General features: G+C 44.3%; 1 protein-coding gene across 3 annotated transcripts in view; it reads left to right on the forward strand.

Moving 5' to 3' along the window:
- The window catches only part of Limch1 (LIM and calponin homology domains 1), a 311,271-nt gene that overhangs the window by 201,783 nt on the left and 87,594 nt on the right, over positions 1–21,894 (forward strand). For 2 of the 3 annotated variants that reach the window (NM_001001980.3, NM_001368863.1), the window contains exons 4-7: positions 5,998–6,104; positions 11,917–11,947; positions 13,486–13,596; positions 21,405–21,600. In NM_001001980.3, coding sequence (NP_001001980.2) covers positions 5,998–6,104; positions 11,917–11,947; positions 13,486–13,596; positions 21,405–21,600 — 445 coding nt within the window. Of the gene's footprint in view, positions 1–5,997; positions 6,105–11,916; positions 11,948–13,485; positions 13,597–20,756; positions 21,063–21,404; positions 21,601–21,894 lie in introns of those variants that run through there. The other variant, NM_001256122.2, reaches the window with a different exon arrangement.

Consider the following 21,894-nt stretch of genomic DNA (forward strand, 5'->3'; position numbering starts at 1 on the left):
CTTATTTGATTTTCCTTCTAGAGTCTGAAATTCAATTAAGGCTCATGTACGATTTGGGGGAAGCATATATCTTTGCTTACCAGAGTTTTTTCATAACAATGAATTTTTTCAAGTCCCTAAAAAACAACCCCAAAGATTACCAAGTCTTGGTGGAATCATTAGCTCTGTGTAAGTGAGACTTACATATAAAAGTCATTGTAGTAAACTGTGTCTCTCATTTCTCCTATGGGATCGAGACAGTTATGTGGTTTCGTTCTGAACTTGAGCTTCTAAGATGTGGCCTTTACTTGAAACTGTAACGTGGAGACATCTCAGTGTGTAGGAGAGGCGGATGAGAAAGGACGGGATGCCTCCTGTGTAATTAAGAACATGGTCCTTCCTGCCTGCTCCTGTGGCTGGCCTCTGTTAGTTCTTGGCTGGGTGGCTCTTCCTTCTGGCTTTGTGTCTGACTGGGGCTTGGCTCTTCTCCAGCATCATTAGGTTACAGCAAGGAGTTGGAAACAGACCTGCAGTTATTTAAATCTTCCAGCCCAAGTTGTTCCTGCTGGCTGCCATACAGAGCTTGTATGTTTGCAGGCCGTGTGCTGAATAGTGCGCTGTGTTCCAGGGAGCATGTGTGCATCTGGGAACTTGCATCGAGAGAACACCTTCTTGTTTGTGCTTGAGATCCAGGATGCCACAGTCCTAGGGGACTGCGTGCTGGTCAGAGGCCTGTCCTTTATTGTGGTCACTGATGATCTGTAGAGATTGCCGGCTCACTTTCTTACTTTCCTGAGAGGCACTCTCTTCAAGCCAAAAGTCACTCGGATGCTCATTGGAGCCCAGCTGGCATCTGTACTAGTCATTGCCTTGTTTGCAGTTGCCTTCTCCAGTAAAGAGTATGTTTACTCCTCTGAGATGTGGACTCAAAAAGCAGGGGTATGCCTTATTTTGGACATGGCTGCCTCGGAGCCAGTGGTGTCTTCAAGAGTTTCAGAGCCAAAAAAGAATGGGAGAGAGACAGAAGGAGACAGGACAGAGAGAGGGGGAAGAAAGGGAAGGACAGATGAAGGGAAAAGGAAGGAAGGGAGAGAGGGATGGAGGGAGGGAGGGAGAGAGGGAGGGAGGGAGGGAGGGAGGGAGGGAGGGAGGGAGGGAGGGAGGGAGGATGGAGAAACATACTTGTGTTCTGGTGAGAGGCAAAGCAGGAAAGAGAAAAATGGAGAGGAGGAGGGAGGTATGGAGGGAAAGAGGGAGAGATGGAAAGGAAAGGGGATTTCAGGATGGATGAATAGGCATAAACAACTAGAAACCAGAGAGGTGGAAAAAGAATTGCTACTCAGGGGCTTAGAGTTTGTTCCTCTGGAGAGACCCCATTTCCATGTTTGTGCTGAGTTAGCTGGGCCCTGGTCCTAGCTGGTTGACTCTGTGTGATGCATAGGTGCTCTGTGCCTCCTCCACTGCTCATCTGGGAAATGGAGACAGTAGTGCCCAATTCATAGGGTTATTTGGATGGTAAAGGATATGTCCCGCTGCTTAGAGCAGGAGCAGCTGGGGTAAATGCTCAGCTACAGAGGCTACAAATGTGCCATCCACGTTACGCATGCCTCAGGAAACCCACCAGACCAGTCTTCTCCTTGCTAAAGCAGTCACTGATCTGGAACCTGCTCTCTTGACTTGAGTAATTAAAATTTGAAAGTCGAAGCCAGTGTTAGAAGAATTCACGGGTGTGTTTCGAGTGTCAAGTTGACGAAGTACTTTCCCAGTTTTCAGACAGACTCTAGCAACTTTTATGTAATGAATGCTAGGGCTAGTGATCCCTTTAATTATCTCTCCGTGCTTTTCTAACAATCATTTATGTAAATGCACCAATTAAGAACTCTCATTCACCATGCCTCTCTGACTAGCTCTCCCACTACAGTGGCAACCCCCCAAGTCCTAGTACATCTGTTGTCAACCTTCCTGACAGTTTTTCATGTTGTGGTGACCCCCCCCCCCACCATAAAGTTATTTTCACTGTTTTGTGCTATTATGAATTGTAATGTACAAGTTTTGGGAGACGGAGTTTTGCCAAAGGGGTCATGACCCACAGATCGAGAACCTCTCTTCTAGGGAGAAGGCGTCAGAGTTTTGCTTTCTGAGAAGCCCGGTGGTCCAATTTGAGGAAAGGTACATGTTCTGAGACTGGGAGAGATCTGAAAGAAAGCAAATGGGCTGGTGTGTTGATGAACTCAAGTACATTGAGAAATAGAAATGCTGGTGAGGACAGACAGACTGACAGACAGACAGACAGACAGACAGACAGACAGACACACACACACACACACACACACACTAGCTGAAAAAGGAATTGAAAAGGAATCCAAAATGATTTACTTTGCAAATGAAAATTGAAATCTTAAGGCAAAGTAACTTTATTAAAAGAAAAGATGTAATTAAAGTCATTCCCTGGCTACTCATGGTAACTCATGCTTGTAATATCATCACTTGGGAGGCCAAGGCAGGAGGATTACCAAGGCTGGGGTGGCCTACATATGGAGTTCAAGACTAGATTGGGTCATAGAAGAAGACCCTATCCCAACATACAAAAGGAAAGTAATTGGCCAATTAATTTAATAACAGAATGGTCCAAGTATACATTGAAAAATCTGGGTCCTTTGAAAGGGACTTGATGTATTTCTTACCACTTTATCCTTCCCTTGATTTATTTATTCCAGGACAAAATTTTGTAGTGAAAAATATATCGTTGAGAAAATAAAAACTCAGGAGTTAGGTATGAGCTACTAAATTTAATTATTTAAACAACGTGGAAAGTGACTAAAGAAGAGAATGCCCAGGAACATCAGATACGGGACAGCATCAGATCAGTTGTGGCAAGTGCACAGTTGTCCAAAAGAGGCCATGTGCAGAGTGGTGCAGGGCCTGTGAATGGTGGCACTTCCTGCCTCCACAAGAAGCCCAGAGCCTCATCTAAGATGGAAACCACACTGGGATGAAGGTGTCTCCACTTTAGAAGGGGCTGCCCTGTCTCCCCACTGGTCTCCCATCTTTTCTGCATACTGTTGACTTCCTTCTAGCCCTGCTCCCAACTGTCTTCTTCCAGTTGCCAGTTGGGTACTCAGCTCTCAGACATCCAGCCACTGACTCCTGCAGCCTGTTAGCTCCATCTGTAAGACCCTCTGAGATCAGTTCACTCCCCACAGCTCCAGCTGTCCTGTGGTACTGACCTTAGACTCATCAGACATACCCCACTGTTTTGCAACCTGTGTCTCTTGCTGATTGCAATTTTGAACCATTGCATTATTGTTCTAGGCTGCAGATCACTCATCTGTCACTCAAGGATAAGGAGCATGGGAATTAAATAAATTAATGTAATAAATGCAGCCTTGGAATGATGTTGGTCCCATAGTATGGGCTATAGAAAGGTCAACAACTATCTATAATTGCTCTTTAGGGCCCAAGCATGTTAAATTTTTAGTGTCACATCAAAAATTACCATTAACTAACATCTCACAGCAATACCCATTTATTACCTCACATTGTCTATGGATTAGATGTCCAGATAGGATGATACTGGGATTTTTGCTCAAAATATCACAGTACTGAAATCAAGATGCTGGTAGGGCTGAGACTCTGTGCATTTTTCAAGCCTATCCTAAGCTCATGGCAGTTAACAGAATTCGAGCTTTGGTAGCTGTTGTGTTCGGGGCCAAGCAGGAACTCTTGTGTCTCCTTCTGTTTAAAAGATCCCTACGTGTATCATTGCCAATCAGATAATCTTTCTCTCAGCTAACTTAGAGGCGATTGTTTAATGCCATAACCTTATCAGGACTGTGGGTTTTCACTTGTTCTCAAGGGGAGATTACTTAGGGTGTACATCTGGAGATGAGATTCTCAGGGGCCCGAGAGTCCTGCCTACACCTTGGGTAATTAAAAATCTCATTTTTGCCATTCTCTTTGAATACCTGGAGTGAACCTGGCAATCACCACACTGAGTTCAGGTATTTAGTTTCTTTCAGCATCCAGAGGTTTTTGTATTGGTGTGATTCCTGAAACTAACACTCCTTCTTGTCCTATTGGTTTTTTGTTGTTTTTGGTGTTTTGTTTTGTTTTGTTTTGTTTTGTTTTGTTTTGTTTCCAAACTGATGGAGTCAATCAGTGCCTTTGGAAGTTGCTCGAGAGGAGGACCGTTAGGGATTTGCAGCAATACATCTGTTGACCAGTTGTCCTGGGGGCTTCAAAGGATGACCCACAATTTGCATTCACTTTCAGAACCATTCATTTATTGCTAAGACCCCTAACAGATGGGCAGCCCAGATAGAACTCTGTAATGATGAGTGTGCTTGTCAGCCAATCCTGCTCCTCTCCCAGTTCAAAGTCAATCTATGCCTTCCAGGGAATGTTCTCTTGAAGAGGGTCTTTGCAAGTTTTCAGAAGTATTTCTTGCCTCTCATTTTCCTGTCTAAACAGCTTCTCCTTCTCCCCTCTCTCCTCTCCCCTCTCCCCTCTCCCCTCTCCCCTCTCCCCTCTCCCCTCTCCCATCTCCCCTCTCCCCTCTCCCCTCTCCCCTCTCCCCTCTCCCTTCTTCCGCTTCTGCTTCCTCTTCCTCTTCCGCTTCTGCTTCTTCTACATTTAGCAGGCAAAGTAGTGAGTTTCGCTGTATCTTCATGCATACCATTATACCTTGTGCCTCCGCCAACCCTACTCTTTTTCCTCACCCTTTGAGCTGCTGTTCCCTTCCTCTCCCCAGACAGTGGAGAGCGAGTAGTAGAATAAATGTGTCAAGAAAGAGATGGAGGGACTAGATTTCTTTTTATCTTTTAATTTATCTAACATTCCATCAAAAAATTATTTTCAGTGAAAGCCCATAGTGAATGTATGAAGGATGTAGAATTTGCAAAGAATTCATTTAAATCAATTCATAAGAAAAATGTGAGGAAGAGAACACCTTAGGCTACAAAACCTAATTATTTTCAAGTTTCCTAGTTTAACGGTGTCCTATTTTGAGTGTGTGCTGTGTGTCTGTGTACTTTTCTATTGCTGTTATAAAATAGCACGGCCAACAGAACTTAGAAAAGGACATGTTTAATTGGGCTTATGGTTTCCAAGGTGAGAGTCCATGACGGCAGTGCAAAGGCATGGAAGCAGAAACAGCTGAGACCACACATCTTGACCCACAAACAGGAGGCAGAAAAAACACACTGGGAATGGTGGGAGTCTTTTGAAGATTCAAAGCCCACCCCCAGTGACACACTTCCTCTAACAAAGCCACACCTCCTACTCATTCCTAAACAGCTCCACTGCTAGGGACTAACCATGCAAAGATAGAAGCCTATGGAGACCATTCTCACTCAAATGGACATACTGTCCATCTTAGTGTTTGAGACAAGGTCTCTTATTGAACCTGGAGCTTACCAGTTACACAAGCGAGCCAGCAAGCACTAGGACTTTTTTTGCCTCCAGCTTCCTAGTGCTGGGATTTCAAGCATGTGCTGTCATGCCTGACTTGAGTTCCAGGGATCAGAACTCAGGTCTTCACGCTTGCTTAGCAAGCACTGTACCAATGAAACCATTCCCTATCCAGCTCTAATTATATATATAGTATCTACTGATACCAAGTTCTAAGCAATAAGGCATGGATGGAGGACTTAGAAGCAATGGAAAATACCCAGCTTTTTAAAAGTACAGTTCAGATTAAAAGTACAGTACAGTACTTTTAAAAGTATAGATGCTAAACTCCCTTTGTAGCAACCTTTGACTTGCAGTTGTTTACAAATGTATCAAGCTAAAGAGCAAGTTGAGTTTGGCAATGGCTAGCTAGGGTTTGGGAAATCTGAAGTGTCTATTTATTCTTGCATTTCCTAACTGCAATTGTGTTGGGTGACACGACATGATTTAGATGTGCCTTTAGCAGCCATGATAGCTGGCACCTTGACAGCAACGTGGACTATTAACAAAGTGGGATTGCCTTACAAAGATAATCTAAACTAATACTTGGGCTCCTTTTCTTCCTTCTAGGACAATACCATCTTATTCTTGAGAGGCTGTAAGGAGCTTGGCCTTAAAGAATCTCAACTCTTTGACCCGAGTGACCTCCAGGATACCTCCAACAGGGTCACTGTCAAGTGAGTAATCCCTGATTTATGGCTAAAGGAAACCCTTGGTATTTTGATTTGCACTTTAAGGAGGATGTTGTAAGCTCTGAGAGGTAGAAGATTAGGTATACCTAATAAAATAAAAATGTGCAAGCAAAAATCAAGAGTTTACAACCCAGTGTCCTGCCCCTCTGTGCAGACCTCCCTCCCCCATTCTGAGCTGATATAACTTTTCCAATACACATAGAACCAGAATTTTAGAAAATTAGCATCGAGGCTACAGAGAAATATGTATACAATCTGTGTGCCTTAGACAGCATCCCTTTTATTGGCTCCAACGGGGCAGTTGAATAGGCTCTTGGCAGACTGCACAGGAGGTGAACAGATTGTAAGCGCTTTGATGATGTAGAGAAAGCAGCTGATGATGGCGAGCTGGCCCCTTCATTTACATTTGCAGCCATTTTCTCGTGTGTGACAGTGATTAAGCTTTTCAGAGATGGATCATTGGCCTGTTGGGCATTTCTGTCTGTATCTATTTAGTGAACCATACTTGGGCCAAAGAATTCTTGTGCTAGGATGAGTTTCTGTATAAAGAGATAGCTCATGACCGAAGTAAGAAGATTGATCCTTATAGGATGGCAAAAATAGATTGTGTGCAGCCCAGGCATTCTGCAGAGCCTGGGATGCCATATAACACATTTGTCATTTTATTCAAACAGTATGCAGCATGAGAATGGTTGAACAAAAAGCTGGAGTCTCTCCTGTGGCTGGAGAGATGGCACGTGGTTAAGAGGAGGTAACACTCTGGTGCAGGAGCCCAGCTCAGTTCCCAGCACCCACATTAGGCAGCTTAGGACCTCCTATAATTCCAGTTCCAGAGGAACTGTCTCTCTCTTTTAGCCTCCATGGGCTACCTATGTACATGACTCATGCTCATATATGGACAAACACATATACACATAGTTAAAACATACACCTTTTGAAAAGTATCTAAAAGTCAGGTGTGGTGGCATATCCTGTGATCCCAGTGAGTAGGTGGTAGAGGCAAGAGGAGCTCTACAAGATCAAGGCCAGCCTGGTCTACATAATGCGAACACCAAGCAGACCAGGCTCCACAATGCAGCCCTGTTACAAGTAACAGCAATAACAATAAAAACCCAAAAAGCTGAGTTGAGTAGTAGGGGGAATCTGCAGTTTGATAATATGGGGCAGTGCCCTTTTATCATAGAAGAACAGAAGGGAGAGAAGCCACAGTTTAGAGTTCTCCTTTTTGCTCTCTTTCCGGATCTTTATTTCCTAATTATAATGAAGGGAAATTTAAAACTACTGAAGGAAGGAAGGAAGGAAGGAAGGAGGGAAAGAAGGAAGGAAGGAAGGGAGTTTACAGTGGGCTCTGTGATTCATGACTGGGGACGAGGAGAGTCAGCCATGACTGATGAGGTGAAGTTATGTCTGTGTTTTTAAAGGGCCGTTCTTTAGTATTTCTCATGGAAAGTGAATGTAAGTGAGAAAAATAACAGAAGTTACAACGTGGCCCTAAAGAAGCCTCCATCGGCCTCAGGACAGCTATCGCATGCTCTGTTTGTTATCGAGCTAAATCTTAACTCTGTGAAGTTCTTATTCATTTTGGAGAATGATTTTAGGTTCTGGCTAAACTCACATTTCTAGTCTCACCTGCATGGCAAGTGACCAGGAACAATAGCAACTGTGCAGTGCCATAGGTAATAATTAGCCACACACTCACTGGCGAGGAAGAAGGAAAGTTTACTCTGGTAGTTTGCTCTAGTGCTTTTCTTTCCTTCTCCTTCTCCTTCTCCTTCTCCTTCTCCTTCTCCTTCTCCTTCTCCTTCTCCTTCTCCTTCTCCTTCTCCTTCTCCTTCTCCTTCTCCTCCTCTTCCTCCTCCTGCTCCTCCTCCTCCTCCTCCTCCTCCTCCTCCTCCTCCTCCTCCTCCTCCTCCTCCTCCTCCTCCTCCTCCTCCTTCTTCTTCTTCTTCTTCTTCTTCTTCTTCTTCTTCTTCTGCCTCTGCCCCTGTTCCTGCTCCTGCTTCTCCCTCCTCTTCCTCTTCTTCCTCTTTTCCTCCTCTTCCTCCTCCTCTTCCTCCTCCCCCTCTTCTTCTTTCTCTTCTTCCTCCTCTTCTTCCTTCTCCTCCTCTTCTTCTTCCTCTTTTTCTTCCTCCTCCTCCTCTTCATCATCATTAATTTATGGCTACCTTTAAGCAATAAATTACCAGAGCAGGAACATTCCGAGGCCAGTTGGTTTCAAAATCTAAAACAGAAACCCAGATTTTCTTCATAGCTCATCTTTGACAATCAAGGCATCCAAAATCTGGGTAGAGCCCCAGGTCTGGAGCTTGCTGAGCACCTTAGCACCATGTTCTCATCTACAGAGTGCGACTGGATCAAATAGTCTTCCAGATGGGACTCTAAGTAAAGCTTGCTCATTGCAGACCTGGGAAAGCAAGGCAATCAACTTCTAAAGAAATACATTAATATAGCTGTCTCCTGAGAGGCTCTGCCAGTACCTGGCAAATACAGAGGTGGATGCTCACAGCCATCCATTGGACTGAGCATAGGATCCCCAGTGAAGGAGCTAGAGAAAGGACCCAAGGAGCTGAAGGGGTTTGCAGCTCCCTAGGAGGAACAACAATATGAACTAACCAGTACCCCCAGAACTCCCTGGGACTAAACCACCAGTCAAAGGAAACACATGGTGGGACTCAGGGCTCTAGCTGCATATGTAGCAGAGACTGGCCTAGTTGGTCATCAATGGGAGGAGAGGCCCTTGGTCCTGTGAAGGTTCTATGCCACAGTATAGGGGACTGCCAGGGTCAGGAAGCAGGAGTGGGTAGGTTGGGGAGCAGGGGGAGGGGAGAGGGAGGGGATAGGGGATTTTCGGAGAGGAAACCAGGAAAGGGGATAACATTTGAAATGTAAATAAAGAAAATATCTAATAAAAAAAAGAAATACATTAATTCAGAGGCACCGGAAGCAACCCACCAGGAGAAAGTCACATCGTCCAGTCTCAAGTGGTCAAAGTCCCTTTGTAGGGCAGCATCCTCATCTTTTCTTGTCCTCTGGTCTTTCAATTTTCCTGACCTCCTCTCCTTCCTCTCCTTCCCTCCCACCTCCCTTCCCTTCTTTATCCTCTCCTCCTGTCTACCTCACTTTCTGCATTTCTTCTCTCTTCTTTCCTTTTTAGATCACACCTCACTTGTACACTGCAAGCCTCAGGCACTCCTTTCCCCTCACCTCCCCTCCCTTCACCTCCCCTTATGTCTCTATAGCGTCATTCATCCACTGAACAAATAGTTACTGAGCAGCTACTATGTATGAGATATTTTCTCCTTCCTTGCATAAGCAAGATATCCAGGGTCCTCTGTTCATATTGATTTCCTGCTGCAGTGTTGAGAACTTAGAGATAAATCTTAAGAAAGAAAATAACTGTGGGGAGGGAGAGAACGGAGAGGACCATAAAAGATTAAGATGGGAAAGATAGTGATCCATCTGGAAAGGGTCAAGGATAGCCCATCTGAAGGGATCAAGGATAGCTCATCTGAAGGGGTCAAGGATAGCACATCTGAAGAGGTCAAGGATAGCCCATCTGAAGAGGTCAAGCATAGCCCATCTGAATGGGGTGCTATTTCAGCTGGGGATTCAGGTGGAGACAAGAATGAGACTGGAGCATCAGCTGTGGGGGAGATTTGCTGGATGTTCAAAGTGGAAGAAAAGCAGGAAAAGGCCTTGAAATGAAGAGGAAGCCCTTGGTGTTTGAAAGAAAAGGCCAAGAACCTAGTGAGGTTGGAGGTCATGCCGAAGGGCATGTGAGGTGGGAATAGCCATCCACAAGCAGTGGGGTTGTTGAATTGTGATGCAGAGAGACTGTCTCCTTGGGTTGGCATTTAGAAAATCATAAAGAACTTACACTAAAATTACATCACAAATTAATCTGCGGAGCTTAGGAGGGCATTGCTTCTGGCTTTAACAGGAACGTCGCAGTGGAACATAAAACAAGCCGTCAGGTTCACCATGTTTTCACAGGTGATGCTCCTTACATTTGGCACGGAGTCCGGGACTAGTTTTTCAAGTGTTGACTTTGTTGCTCAGAGAGATCCGAGCATCACCCTTGTAACTCTGTGGCTTCCCTTCCGAGAGGTGATTGGCTTACAGCAGAGAGGGGGAGTGTCGCTTTAATGTGAGTTAGCAGCATCAGCCAGGAGATATAGAATAAGGGGTAGATCCCGTGGGGCAAATTTGTATTTCCTAAAATTGTCTTTGGGGGGAAAAACCCACTCTAGTTTGCAGTGAAGGTCATTTTTCTTACCTTATTTTTTTTTTAATCCCAAATGTGACTTGAATACTCAAAAGAGAAAACATTTTTAAGGAGAAAAAGCCTGCAAGTCATTATTGGCTATGTAATTGCGTGAACTCTACCTGTAATGAATACCAGACAGGTTTGAAGGCCATGAAAGCACAGTGCGGAGGGACACGGAGCAAAGGCCTCCCAGGGAACCCACACAATCACACAGAAGCGAGGAGAGGCCGTTGGAGGCTTGTAGGGCAGGAAAAATGGGAAGTGTTGCCAAGTGATTAGTGGTTATGTGGAAACCACTCTACAAACCTTCTGTGAGGCCCTACGGTGTGCCACATGCAATTTTTAGCATCCAGTCACAATTTCAACTAGTGAACTTCTGCTGTCAATGCAGGAAAAGGGTTGTTTTTCCCTATTCGTTTTGTTCTAAGATATTTTAGATCTTCCTTTCGATTTTTTTCATCTCTCTGTTGCTAAATGAAAAAAAAAATTACCAGATATCTAAGACTAGAATAGCGTGCCTTTTTTTTTTTTTTTTTTTTTTTTGGTGTTGTTAAGCTCAAAAATCTAAAACCATTTTCTCAATCAAATATAAATTGTATGGATGCTTGTCCTAACTAAGTTCCTTTTTACAGAAGAGGACTAGCATTTCCTAGTCTTTCCACTATCAGTAAACTTAAAACTGCTTGCCTAGCATCACTCACTATTTGTTAGACTAGGCCAGAACTGAGTGACCATGGTATGAATGCTATGAGGCTCTTGGCTCGTTTGAACCAGGGACTTTCTACTCCCCTCCCTCTTCCCAAAATGACCCGAGAAAAGAAATCCGACATTCATTTTCATAATATTTATGTGTCAGTATATTCATGGAGTTTTTAAAAACCTTTGGAAACATTTTGATATTTCATGGTGTGAATAGTCAGAGCGTTGGTGGTTTTTAGTTAGGGAACAAACATTTATGTGGATTTGAGAACACATGCGCGTACATTTGGAAATAGCATGCATACTTTTCTGTATGTGGCCAATTTTTCATTGTAGTTTGTAGCCAGAGGAAAAAAAGGAAGAATGCTTGGATAGTACTCCTTCCTATGCATGCATTTTCAACTACAAACAGTCCCAATTTTAAGCAGAATTCTCATCTTTTGGATGTTAAAAGCATCCACCTTTCTGGGTATTCAACTTCAATCCTACCTGGTCCTGTGTTTGTTCGTTTTTCATTTTTTTTGTTGTGTTTTGTTTTTCTTGATAATCTTTTTTAAAGATTTATTTATTTTATGTATGTGAGTACACTGTCGTTGTCCTCAGACGCACCAGAAGAGGGCGTCAGATCTCATTACAGATGGTTGTGAACCACCATGTGGTTGCTGGGATTTGAACTCAGGTTGAAACCATCAGCCGAAGAAGGCCTTGAAAGCCCAGCAATATCCTTCTGGCTTTTATTTTATGTGCAAGTGTGTCTCAGAGGTGTTTAAGGAAAGCCACACCAAAGAAACTGCTATTCTAATAATGTTTTGTTTTTGTTTCCTGACCTAGGAACCTCGATTATAGCAGGAAGCTGAAAAACGTAAGTGCTGTAACCCCTCTCTCTCCTAGTTTGTATACTTTTGACTTTAGTGGTCCAAGGTTGACATTTAGCTAAATTCGGTGGATCTGATAAGCCTTATTAGAAAGATTATTTCTTAGGAAAAATTATATGCACCTTTTATAGAATAGTTGATAACCGTGCTGATACTAAAAATTGTAGATTTGCAAGTTTGTCTCTAATCAGAGTTCATTCTAGAAGTAAATGAAGGCTTGTGTTCTGTGTGCAGTTCGTGTTCTTAAAACACACAGCGATTGGTTTCAACACTAACATTAACTGTTTCCATTTGTGGTCTGGATGGGATTGCAGTCAGTGAACGTTGGTTGTGTTATGGTTCTAGTTAATGTCCTGACATTCAGGAGTGTATGTTCTCTGGGAATTGATTTGTAAGAACCCAGTCACTAAAAGACCTTCTGGAAGTTTTGAAGGATTCATGATGTAAGAGGTTCCCACAGAGGTGGAAAACTGAATCGCATCAGTACTCGTGCACACAGCTCTGCTTTGGGCCCACGGCCAGCTGGCCCCATATGCCTAGACTCCATTATCCAAAGCATCTGGCCCACCATGGGGAAGGTAGTGCAATACGTTCTCCCCAGCAGAGATGCAGCAAAAATACCGAATGTGAACATGAAGTCTAAGCTCTTGCACGGGCTTCCAATCCTATATCTTCCTATAATTCAGCTAAGGAACACATCGTTAGCCAATCCGATATTTTTTCCCCTAGTCAATGTAAAGACCATTTATGCTTTGGTCGACAACTCTTTGGAAAGAAAGCACAAAACTAATGTAGGCTAGTAACCTCAACCCATCGGATATTCATAAACATTCTTCAGCATCCAGGGGTGTTTGTAATTGATAGCAACTGTGTCGAGGCTAAAATTTCTCCATCTCAGGTTAATGGGGATGCGCAGCGCTCCGCTGTGAGAGACCAGCGTAGTCTCACTCCCTGTGCCTTGCTGTCTTCTGACTTCACTTAGACGCACTGTGTGGATCCTGTGCCCAGAAGCACCCATTATCCTTTAGCACACCTTTAGGATAATTGCCATCCACTCTGGCAGGTTCTCCATGCACACGCAAGTGGAAATTAAGGGGCTTCGAAAGCACCCATCTCAAAAGGAGCTGACAGTCTCCTGCATTGCTTGTCTGGGTAAAGACTCCAAAGAGTTTGTGGGGAAAAACCGCTGCCTGACAAGAATGTCATCTTGGAGGATTTATTTTCCCTTCTAGCTCACTCAGAGATCACTTTCTCACAACCTCCTTTTTTTTTTTTTTTTTTTTTCTTGCTTCCCTAGAGCTGGAGACTTATTTGACCGAATCGTGTGTCTGGGTCAACTGAGACAGCATTGGGTTCTCATTACAATGCTCTCAAATGAATGGATTCAGCATGCACTAGTTTTCACAAGTCAGGGTTGCTGAGTTGTTCCTTCCTGCGTTGCTGTTCCTGGGGTGATACCAGTCCTCATGTTGAAAAGCCATTCTTCAGGACAAATCTCACTCTGGCGCATTCTCTTGTCCTACAGGTGCTAGTGACCATTTACTGGCTGGGGAAAGCTGCAAACAGCTGTGCATCCTACGGTGGAACCACACTGAACCTGAAGGAGTTTGAAGGGCTGTTGGCTCAGATGCGAAAGGTAACTTGGTTTTCCTTCCTTATCCTGAGTGCTGGACAAAGTGGGAAGGGAACACGGTTTTTGTTGTTGTTTTTGTTTTGTTTTATTGTGTTTTGTTTTTCGAGACAGGGTTTCTCTGTGTAGCCCTGGCTGTCCTGGAACTCACTCTGTAGACCAGGCTGGCCTCGAACTCAGAAATCCGCCTGCCTCTGCCTCCCAAGTGCTGGGATTAAAGGCATGCACCACCACTGCCTGGCCAACACGTTTTTAAGATTATTGCTGCTCTGTAGTTGGAGACATGGCTCAGTGGGGAAGAACACTTGATATTTTTCCAGAGGACCTGGGTTCAATTCCCAGTACTCACCTAGCAGTTCACAAACATCAGTAACTCTAGTTCCAAGGGATATGATGCCCTCTTCTGACCACTTTGGGCATATATAGATACAGAAAATACCCATACATGACGAATTTTTTGGAAGTCTTTAATAAAATGATGACAATTATAGTTTTGCATGGGGGAACTGTATTGAACCAAGGTATGTGCTCAAGAAAAGAGCCATTTTGTCTTACCCCAGAGCTTCTTTGCCTCCTGATTTTCACAATACTTCAAGCTCTACATCTTATACTCTTTGGTGAATGAAAGAGCTGAGCTGGCTCCGGCTGTAATTTCAAAAGAGAGAGGTATGTTGGTATTTTGGTGCATGGCTTGGCACAGCACAGAGCTCAGGGCCCGTGCATTTCAGGTAGTGATGCTTGACTTAAACAATGTGGTGTCATACAAAAGCAAACAGTTGCTCTGCACTTTCAGCCAAAGGTCTCCGTGCTTGCCTGTTGGGACCTTGGTGTGGATAAGGTGATGCCAGCCATGTCCTTTCCTTGGCTCCCACCCTGGACAGGGTCTGAGATGTCAGAAGAGCTCCTTCTATTGTGTGTGTCTCATGACCATTGTATCCGAGCCATCTGGAAACTCAGAAAAACAGTTTTAAAGCTTGATGTGTTTGTTCGACAAAGTATTTGACTGCATATCATTAAAAACTTGGTTTGTTTGCTTGTGGGACAGATTGATGGAAGGTAAGAATTTGTTGAAGAAACAGTGGGATACTTTGTATGTGCTTGTCTTTTAAAGGCTCAGCAATATAAAGTCATACAAAATATTAATCCATTGTATTGCACAGGAGAATTCCCACCATGCCACCATGGTAAGCAGGAAGGCTCACTTGCAGTTAACATCCATATATTTTGGCCAAGGCCATCTTAGAGCACAAATAATTGAGGTCAGCTATTCCTTGCTTTTCTACTATACAGAACAAATCCACTAACAAGGCTCACTGAAAGATATTTAGAGGACCATTAAAATGGCTCAATGGGTAAAAGTGCTGCCACCAAGCCTCATGATCTGAGTTCCACCCCTGATACCCACGGTCTGGAAGGAGGGAACTAACTCCCACAAGTTATCCGAAAACCTCCACAAGTATATGCTCAAATAACACACACACACACACACACACACACACACACACACACACACACACACAAAGAGAGAGAGAGAGAGAGAGAGAGAGAGAGAGAGAGAGAGAGAGGCAGAGAGAGAGAGACAGAGAGAGAGAGAGAGAGAGAGAGAGAGTCAGAGACAGAGACAGAGACAGGGATAAACAGGGAGAGACAGGGAGACAGAGAGGGATACCATAAGTTTTTTCAGGATATTCAGAACTTCATGACTTTTAATTTTAATAGCAAGAATTTGTTTCAACTTTCTAATAAATCATTCGCTTTTCCTTCTCAAGCTATGAGTGGAATCCCCTCACAGAGGCTGCATATCAGATATTTACTTTATGATTCATAACGATAACAGAATTATAGCTATGAAGTAGCCACGGAAATAATTTTACGGTTGGAGGTCACCACAACATGAGGAACTCTATTGAAGGGTTGTAACATTAGGCAGGTTGAGAACCACTGCCTTAAAGCTAAGAGTCTCGGTTTGCCCAAAGCCAGTCTGGCTCAAGTATCTATAAATGGACAAAGCAAGGCTGGAAATAGCTCAGTGTGGAGCACTCACATGGGATGGATGCATCAGGCCCTGGGTTTGATCCCTCACACTAGAAAAAAAAACTGTATTTATGATGACATATAAAACACATAAATCCAAACAGTAAACACAACACGCTGTGTCTTTTCCTGAGTTCTCTATTGCCCTGTAAGCTTTCTTTTGTCTAACTGAATAGAGTGTCATTGCTGGTTTGGAGTCGGGAATATAAGTGGTTGCTTCTATACTGACGTGTACTAGGGTAATACTAGGTGGGCCATCGTTGGAACCGTATGTACCTCTTACTGCTCTGCTGATAGACTGGGGAAGAACCGCATCTGCTCGGTTAGCTTCCCATCGGAGACAATGCCTTCCGCTGCTTTGAACTAGCCTGGGTGTTAACTCTTCTGAGTGAATGTAGACAACGTCACAGGGTATGAGTCAGTGGGCAGCACTGCTGGGCAAAGCTTGGTTCTTCACAGCTGGGGACACCTGGAGTCCTCCTATGTCATAGCTGTGTTTGAGGAAAGATGACCTAGCAGACACTGGGCTATCCAAATACTGGCAATATCTTGTGTGTGGAAGGTATCCTGTCATGGTCTCACTTATGAGCTGAGTTTGACTGGAAACTGCATAAAGTCAAAAGCTGAGAGGAGTATTTTATTTCTTCTTACCTAAGCTGGATTTAGGTGTGAGCAGGCAGTCCAGAGCTGGTGCAGAGCTCTCCACCTGAGTGATAGCAGAAAGCCCAGACCTTTGTATCTTATCCCACGCATCACTATCCTCAACCCATGGCTTCTCCCTGTGACCTCAAGCTAGCAGCTCAGACTTTTCTAGGTGTCATGTGCCATTCAAGACAAGAGGAAGGAGGAACCGGAAAAGGGCCTATCCTTTGAGCACACCTTTTGAAAATTTCTCAGCACTGCATCCTGCTGTGCTTTGATTGTCCCCTATAAAACTCACAGGAGACCTTAACTGCTAGGGTGGTAGCAACAAGTGTGCTCTCAACGGTCTTTGGCAATGGGGAAGTCCACTCTCACAAATGGACTGATGCTCTGGTTGCCAGAGCGGGTCTGCTATCCTCAAAGCGGGGTTTTCTATCCCCAACTATGTTACCAAGGCAACCTCTCCAGTGTGCATGCGTTCTTTGGGTAGCGAATGGCTTCTGTCATGTTATAAAGACCTTTCTCTATGCCAGCACGCAGTTATTGGACTTACCAGACTTCAGAACTTTGATAAGTAAATTCTCTTAAATGTACCTAGTCTGCGGCATTCTGTTATTGCAGCAGAGAATGGGCAATAGTGGCTTCCAGCTCACATCTCATTAACTTGAAGTAGGTCACATACTCATACCCATTTGTGACTAAAGATTAGTAAAAGTTTATTTCCTAATTTCAGATTTAAAAAAAAAACTTACTAGATGAGAAGTAGACAGATTTCATGGGTTTCTCTGTACATAGGGTGAAATAAATTTGAAATTATATGTGTGTCTTTCTCAAAGGGGACTAATTAGAGACTTTTAATATTTACTTTTCTAGTGGAAAATGTGCACAAAATCACTAACCACAGGGTACTTATTCTATACTTAAGAGAGCCCTTTACATAGAGTCTTGCACACTTAGTAGTGTGCCACTGAGCCTGAATGTATCAGGGAAGCCCTGTGGAAGGAAGGGGTGTGCAAGATAAACAAATGGATTTGCTACAAGCACCCTGCAGTGAGAGAGGGCATGAAGTCTTCAGGGTGGTGAGCAATGAAGGTTCTTTCTCTGTACCCTTCACTCAGCATTCCCCATCACTCCTGGCATTCCTTCTCCTTCCTGTAAGCCAGAAAACCCGCAATAAGGGATGCCGATAAATGCACAGGAACGGCTGTCCTGTTCCTACACTAGTCATTGTGACCAGGGATGGCATGGAGCACTATGCCAGGCTCACCCCATTCCTGTTCCTAGAGGTGAGGGCATCAATAGAAAAAAGGGATGGGGTTGGGGGAGAGAGACTGGTAAACAAATGCAAGAGAAATAAATGCACGAATAGCCACCAGCATACTCATCCCTCAGTATCTTAGTAACCTTTTTAGCAAATAACTTATTGTAAGCAACCTTTTTCTCTTTATCTCGGGTCTTCCCTATCAGAACACAGGTTCCTACAAATATGCTGTCTGTTGATTTATTTTTATGATGCTGTGTCCCCAGAGCTAGAACACTACCTAGAAGGAACTTGGGCATTATCAGGAGAATGAATTGCTTCCACAACCAGTGTGATGAGTGAGGATAGGGCCGTCACGCTGGGGGAGCCAAACCTCAAACATGTTGGAGCAGTGCTCAGCCACCCTGTAAATCACACAGCAAGGGGGAAAGGCTGAGCTGTCCAGAGAAGGCATCTGGAGTGTCTTAGATACCATCAGTCATCCACAGGCCCTTGCTGGCTCCCATTAACGCTCACAGAGGGACGAAGAAGAAGAAGAGGGATTCGTTCAAGAAGCCTAGAGCTTTGGGAGGCTAGCAGCTGCTCATTCACCTTAGGGGGCACCTTTCACAGAGCCGTGAGCACTTACTCCATGGGGTTCATGTCAGTCGGTCCTGCCAACCCTTGAGAGCTCCGTGGAAGCCAGGAGCTATGGGGCTCCAAGATAAAAGTCGCAAAGAAAGCAGTTAGAGCCCATGAAGGATGTTTGTTTGTCTATATTTTCCACCCTTCCCCAAAGCCTCACTTTATAGCACACACACACACACACACACATACATACACACACACACACACACACACACACACACACACACACATACACACACACAAAGGCATGGTGACTCAATTGAAATCAGTAAAATTGCAAGTCCAGGGGATAGGCACATTTTTATCTCAGGCTAACAAGTCAGCCTCTTGTTTTACCTGTAGGGCTCCTGGGAAGCCAGCATGGCAAGGGATGACCACAGTGGTCTGCTTCCCGCTTCTCCAACTGTCCACGCCATTTACTTTCCCACTGGGAATTCAATCTTGGCTCACTCCAGAGTCATGAAAATGGTGATCTTTCTGTGTTTCTTTCCCATGAGCTTCGGGGAGAGAGCTGCTGACATGCCAGGACGCTCCTCCATCACTTGAGATGTGGGGAAGACCTGGGCTTCAAGGGGAGCCTTTCTGATGTTATTTTCTTGACAATTTCGTTTCGCCATGTTGCACCAAGCAGCCTGAAAGCATATCAATTCCAGCTGCAAGCAGTAGCCCTGCCCCGGCATGTCTGTCTTTGTGAGGCACCTAGACAGAGAAAGAGAAAGCCAGTGTGTAGAAAGTGGTGCCTTTAACACCAATGTATAAATATTATCTCCTTTCTATGTTAAAAGGTGCATGCCTCATTGATGAAAAATGGTAGTTAAAAGCATTTCTGACACCTTTTAGAGTCATTATTGCCCATTATGCCCTGTTCTGAATACTTTCCATGTATTTCATGTTTAATTGTCCCAGAAGCTGTCATTGTTGAGTCCCACTTTATAGATGAAAACCCATGAGCTGACTAAGGTCACTCAGCTGGCAAGATTTAAACCCAGTCATCAAGGGCTGAGCTTTTAACCACGACCCTAACCTGCATCACTTTCATGATATTTCTACTTCAGTCATTCAGTCATAAACAGCATCAATTCAGGACATAACCCAGACTGACATCGTGAACCATTCGAGGATACAGGCAGCATCCAATCTTGAGCCATCCTGTCAACCCCAGAGATGAATAAGTTCAGGTTTTACTTATATGTAGTTACCATTTACTGTGTGGCTATAGTTAAAATAATTCTCTGGTTCTTTTTTTTCTTCTTCTTCTTCTATAAAATAGGGATATTGTTAACATGATATGCAAAAGCAGTACCCAGATATATACTAAGTGTTCAACAAAAGTTAACTTTGTATTTTAGCCATTTGGTTGATGAGTAATTTGACAATAATAACTTCTATTGCCTAAGAAGTTAAATTGGAGCTTCTGTCTAATTCAGGTCTATATTTTTCAGTGAGTCATGTGTTCTTTTTTAACTTCTCAGTTCTGGATTTTGTTCCAGAATCTGGTTAACTTTTGACCTGCAAGTAAACAACCTTAATTTCTGTAACTGACATTTCTGTCTTCCCCTAGCACAGCAATTCTCCACGTAGAGGTCGTGACCCCTTTGGGGGCTAAATGAGCCTTTCACAGGGGTCACATATCAGATATCCTGCATATCAGACATTTACATTATGACTCATTGCAGTAGCAAAATCACTGTTATAAAGTACCAATGAAATAATATTATGGTTGGGGAGGGGTCTCCTCAGCATGAGGAACTGTATTAAAGGGTCGAAGCAAGAAAGGTTGGGAACCACTGCTTTGGAGCATCATGTTGGTGGACTCACCCAAGCATTTGACAACCTATTCTTTGGGGGCATTAATCGACTGGGGGGGGGGGGCTGCAGGGTTTTCCTCCCAGCCCTGCCCCTGTCCTCTTGCCTACTCCTTCCTCCTGGTGAGAAACCTGAGTGTGCCTTGTGAATTGCAACCATTCCAGCCCCCATGCCCAGTTCCCTGAGGTGGGAGATGGATCAAAAGATGCTACACCCCCCGCCCCTCCGCCACTTCTGTAATTGCCAGAAGCAGCCAGCCAAAAATACTTCCTGCAAGGACGTGGGTTCCCAGGGGCACCTCAGATGGAATAGATCAGTTTCACAAACTGCAAACATGGAGAACATCACTTTTTTTGTTTGTTTGTTTGTTGTTTGTTTGTTTTTCTTCTTTCTATTGGGAATGCAGAGGGGACCTCCATGTGCATCTCGGGGGAAATCCACAGGGCAACATTCCAGTCTTTGTCCCTGCGTATACTCCCCTGCCAGTGTGATCCACAGTCTTGGTTTCTAGTGACGGTCTCGGGGAATATTAAGCGGAGGTTTATCTTCGAGTGACTGGAGTTATTTTTGTTTTCGTCAGCCTGGGACTATTGTAATGAACGCGAAGGCACTGGCAGGAACAAGGCTTTTATTATAATACGAGGGTGAGGATGGCTTCGACTGACCTTTCTTCTGCTGGAGTCTCAGTGTTTTAGTCTGTGCCGCTTGTGCTGGAAAGAATTTATAATCACAGCCTGTCAAAGACAGGCATTGTTCTCCCTGCTCTGAACATGTGGGTCAGCCACAAGTGCCTGCCGCTCCCCCAACGCCAGGAGCTGGCGGAGAGAGAACATGCCTGGATTCCTCTGTGGCATCAGGAAAACGCATTTTGCATATTTTTCGTTGCCTTTTTTTTTTTTTTTTAACTTTTGCCTCAGAAAGACAGCTCGCTTTCAGAGCAGGAATTTCCCTCCAAGGTAGCAGGAGGTGGAAGCATGCGGCTCCAGGATTTTACAGCTCTTATTCCGCCTGTGTTTGCCAGATACCATAACCCGGGGGCAGTGGCACTGAACTAGGGACTCGTCTGTCCCACAGACATGCGGTTATGGATCCTGAAAGACAGGTCAAAGGTTTTGTCTTTGTTGCCAATGATCATTGCATTCTTGTGAATCCAAACTTTGTGACTCTCTGTACTTAACTACTTAAAAAAAAAAAAAACAACTTTATGGGATGTGAGTTGCTTGGGGACTTTTGTTTTTTAAGTTGTGCATGCTATACTAATTGAAAGGATGGAGCAGACAAGACTTGAGGAATTGAATAGTCACTGCTGGTGCTCATTAGTCTCTCGAGCTATGACTTTTCCACACAGATCCTCCATGCAAGTGTCTTTGCAGACCACTGGAAGCCGGATAGGATATATATGTTGCAGTCATATCTGAAATTCTTTCGTTTTATTTTGGGACAGGAGACTGACGACATTGATAGCCCGAAGCGCAGCATCCGAGACAGTGGCTACATCGACTGCTGGGACTCTGAACGCAGCGACTCCCTCTCTCCTCCTCGCCACGGACGGGATGACTCCTTTGACAGCCTGGATTCTTTTGGCTCCCGCTCCAGGCAGACACCTTCGCCAGATGTAGTTCTCAGGGGAAGCAGTGATGGTAAGGTTTGATCTTCCTACGCCGTACAGCTTGGAATTAATCATTATCAGGGTCAAGGTTAGAGAGCTGGGTCCTTGGAAAGGCAAACTCCATATCCACCTGGCTGGAGCCTGGTAATTCTATAAACTGGTGAGTGGTGGAGGGGTGGGAGGGGGGGAGTCTCTGAATGTTGTTTTTCATGGCTTTCAGAATTTTGATTGGCTTTGCCAGCAGCTCATTTGGACACTGCCTCAGTGAGCATGTCTTCTGTTGGAAAATCTGTTACATCATTCTTCCTTGGGTCTCCCTGAATCA

This window comes from Mus musculus, chromosome 5 (genome assembly GCF_000001635.26).
Source record: "Mus musculus strain C57BL/6J chromosome 5, GRCm38.p6 C57BL/6J".
Lineage (NCBI taxonomy): Eukaryota > Metazoa > Chordata > Mammalia > Rodentia > Muridae > Mus > Mus musculus.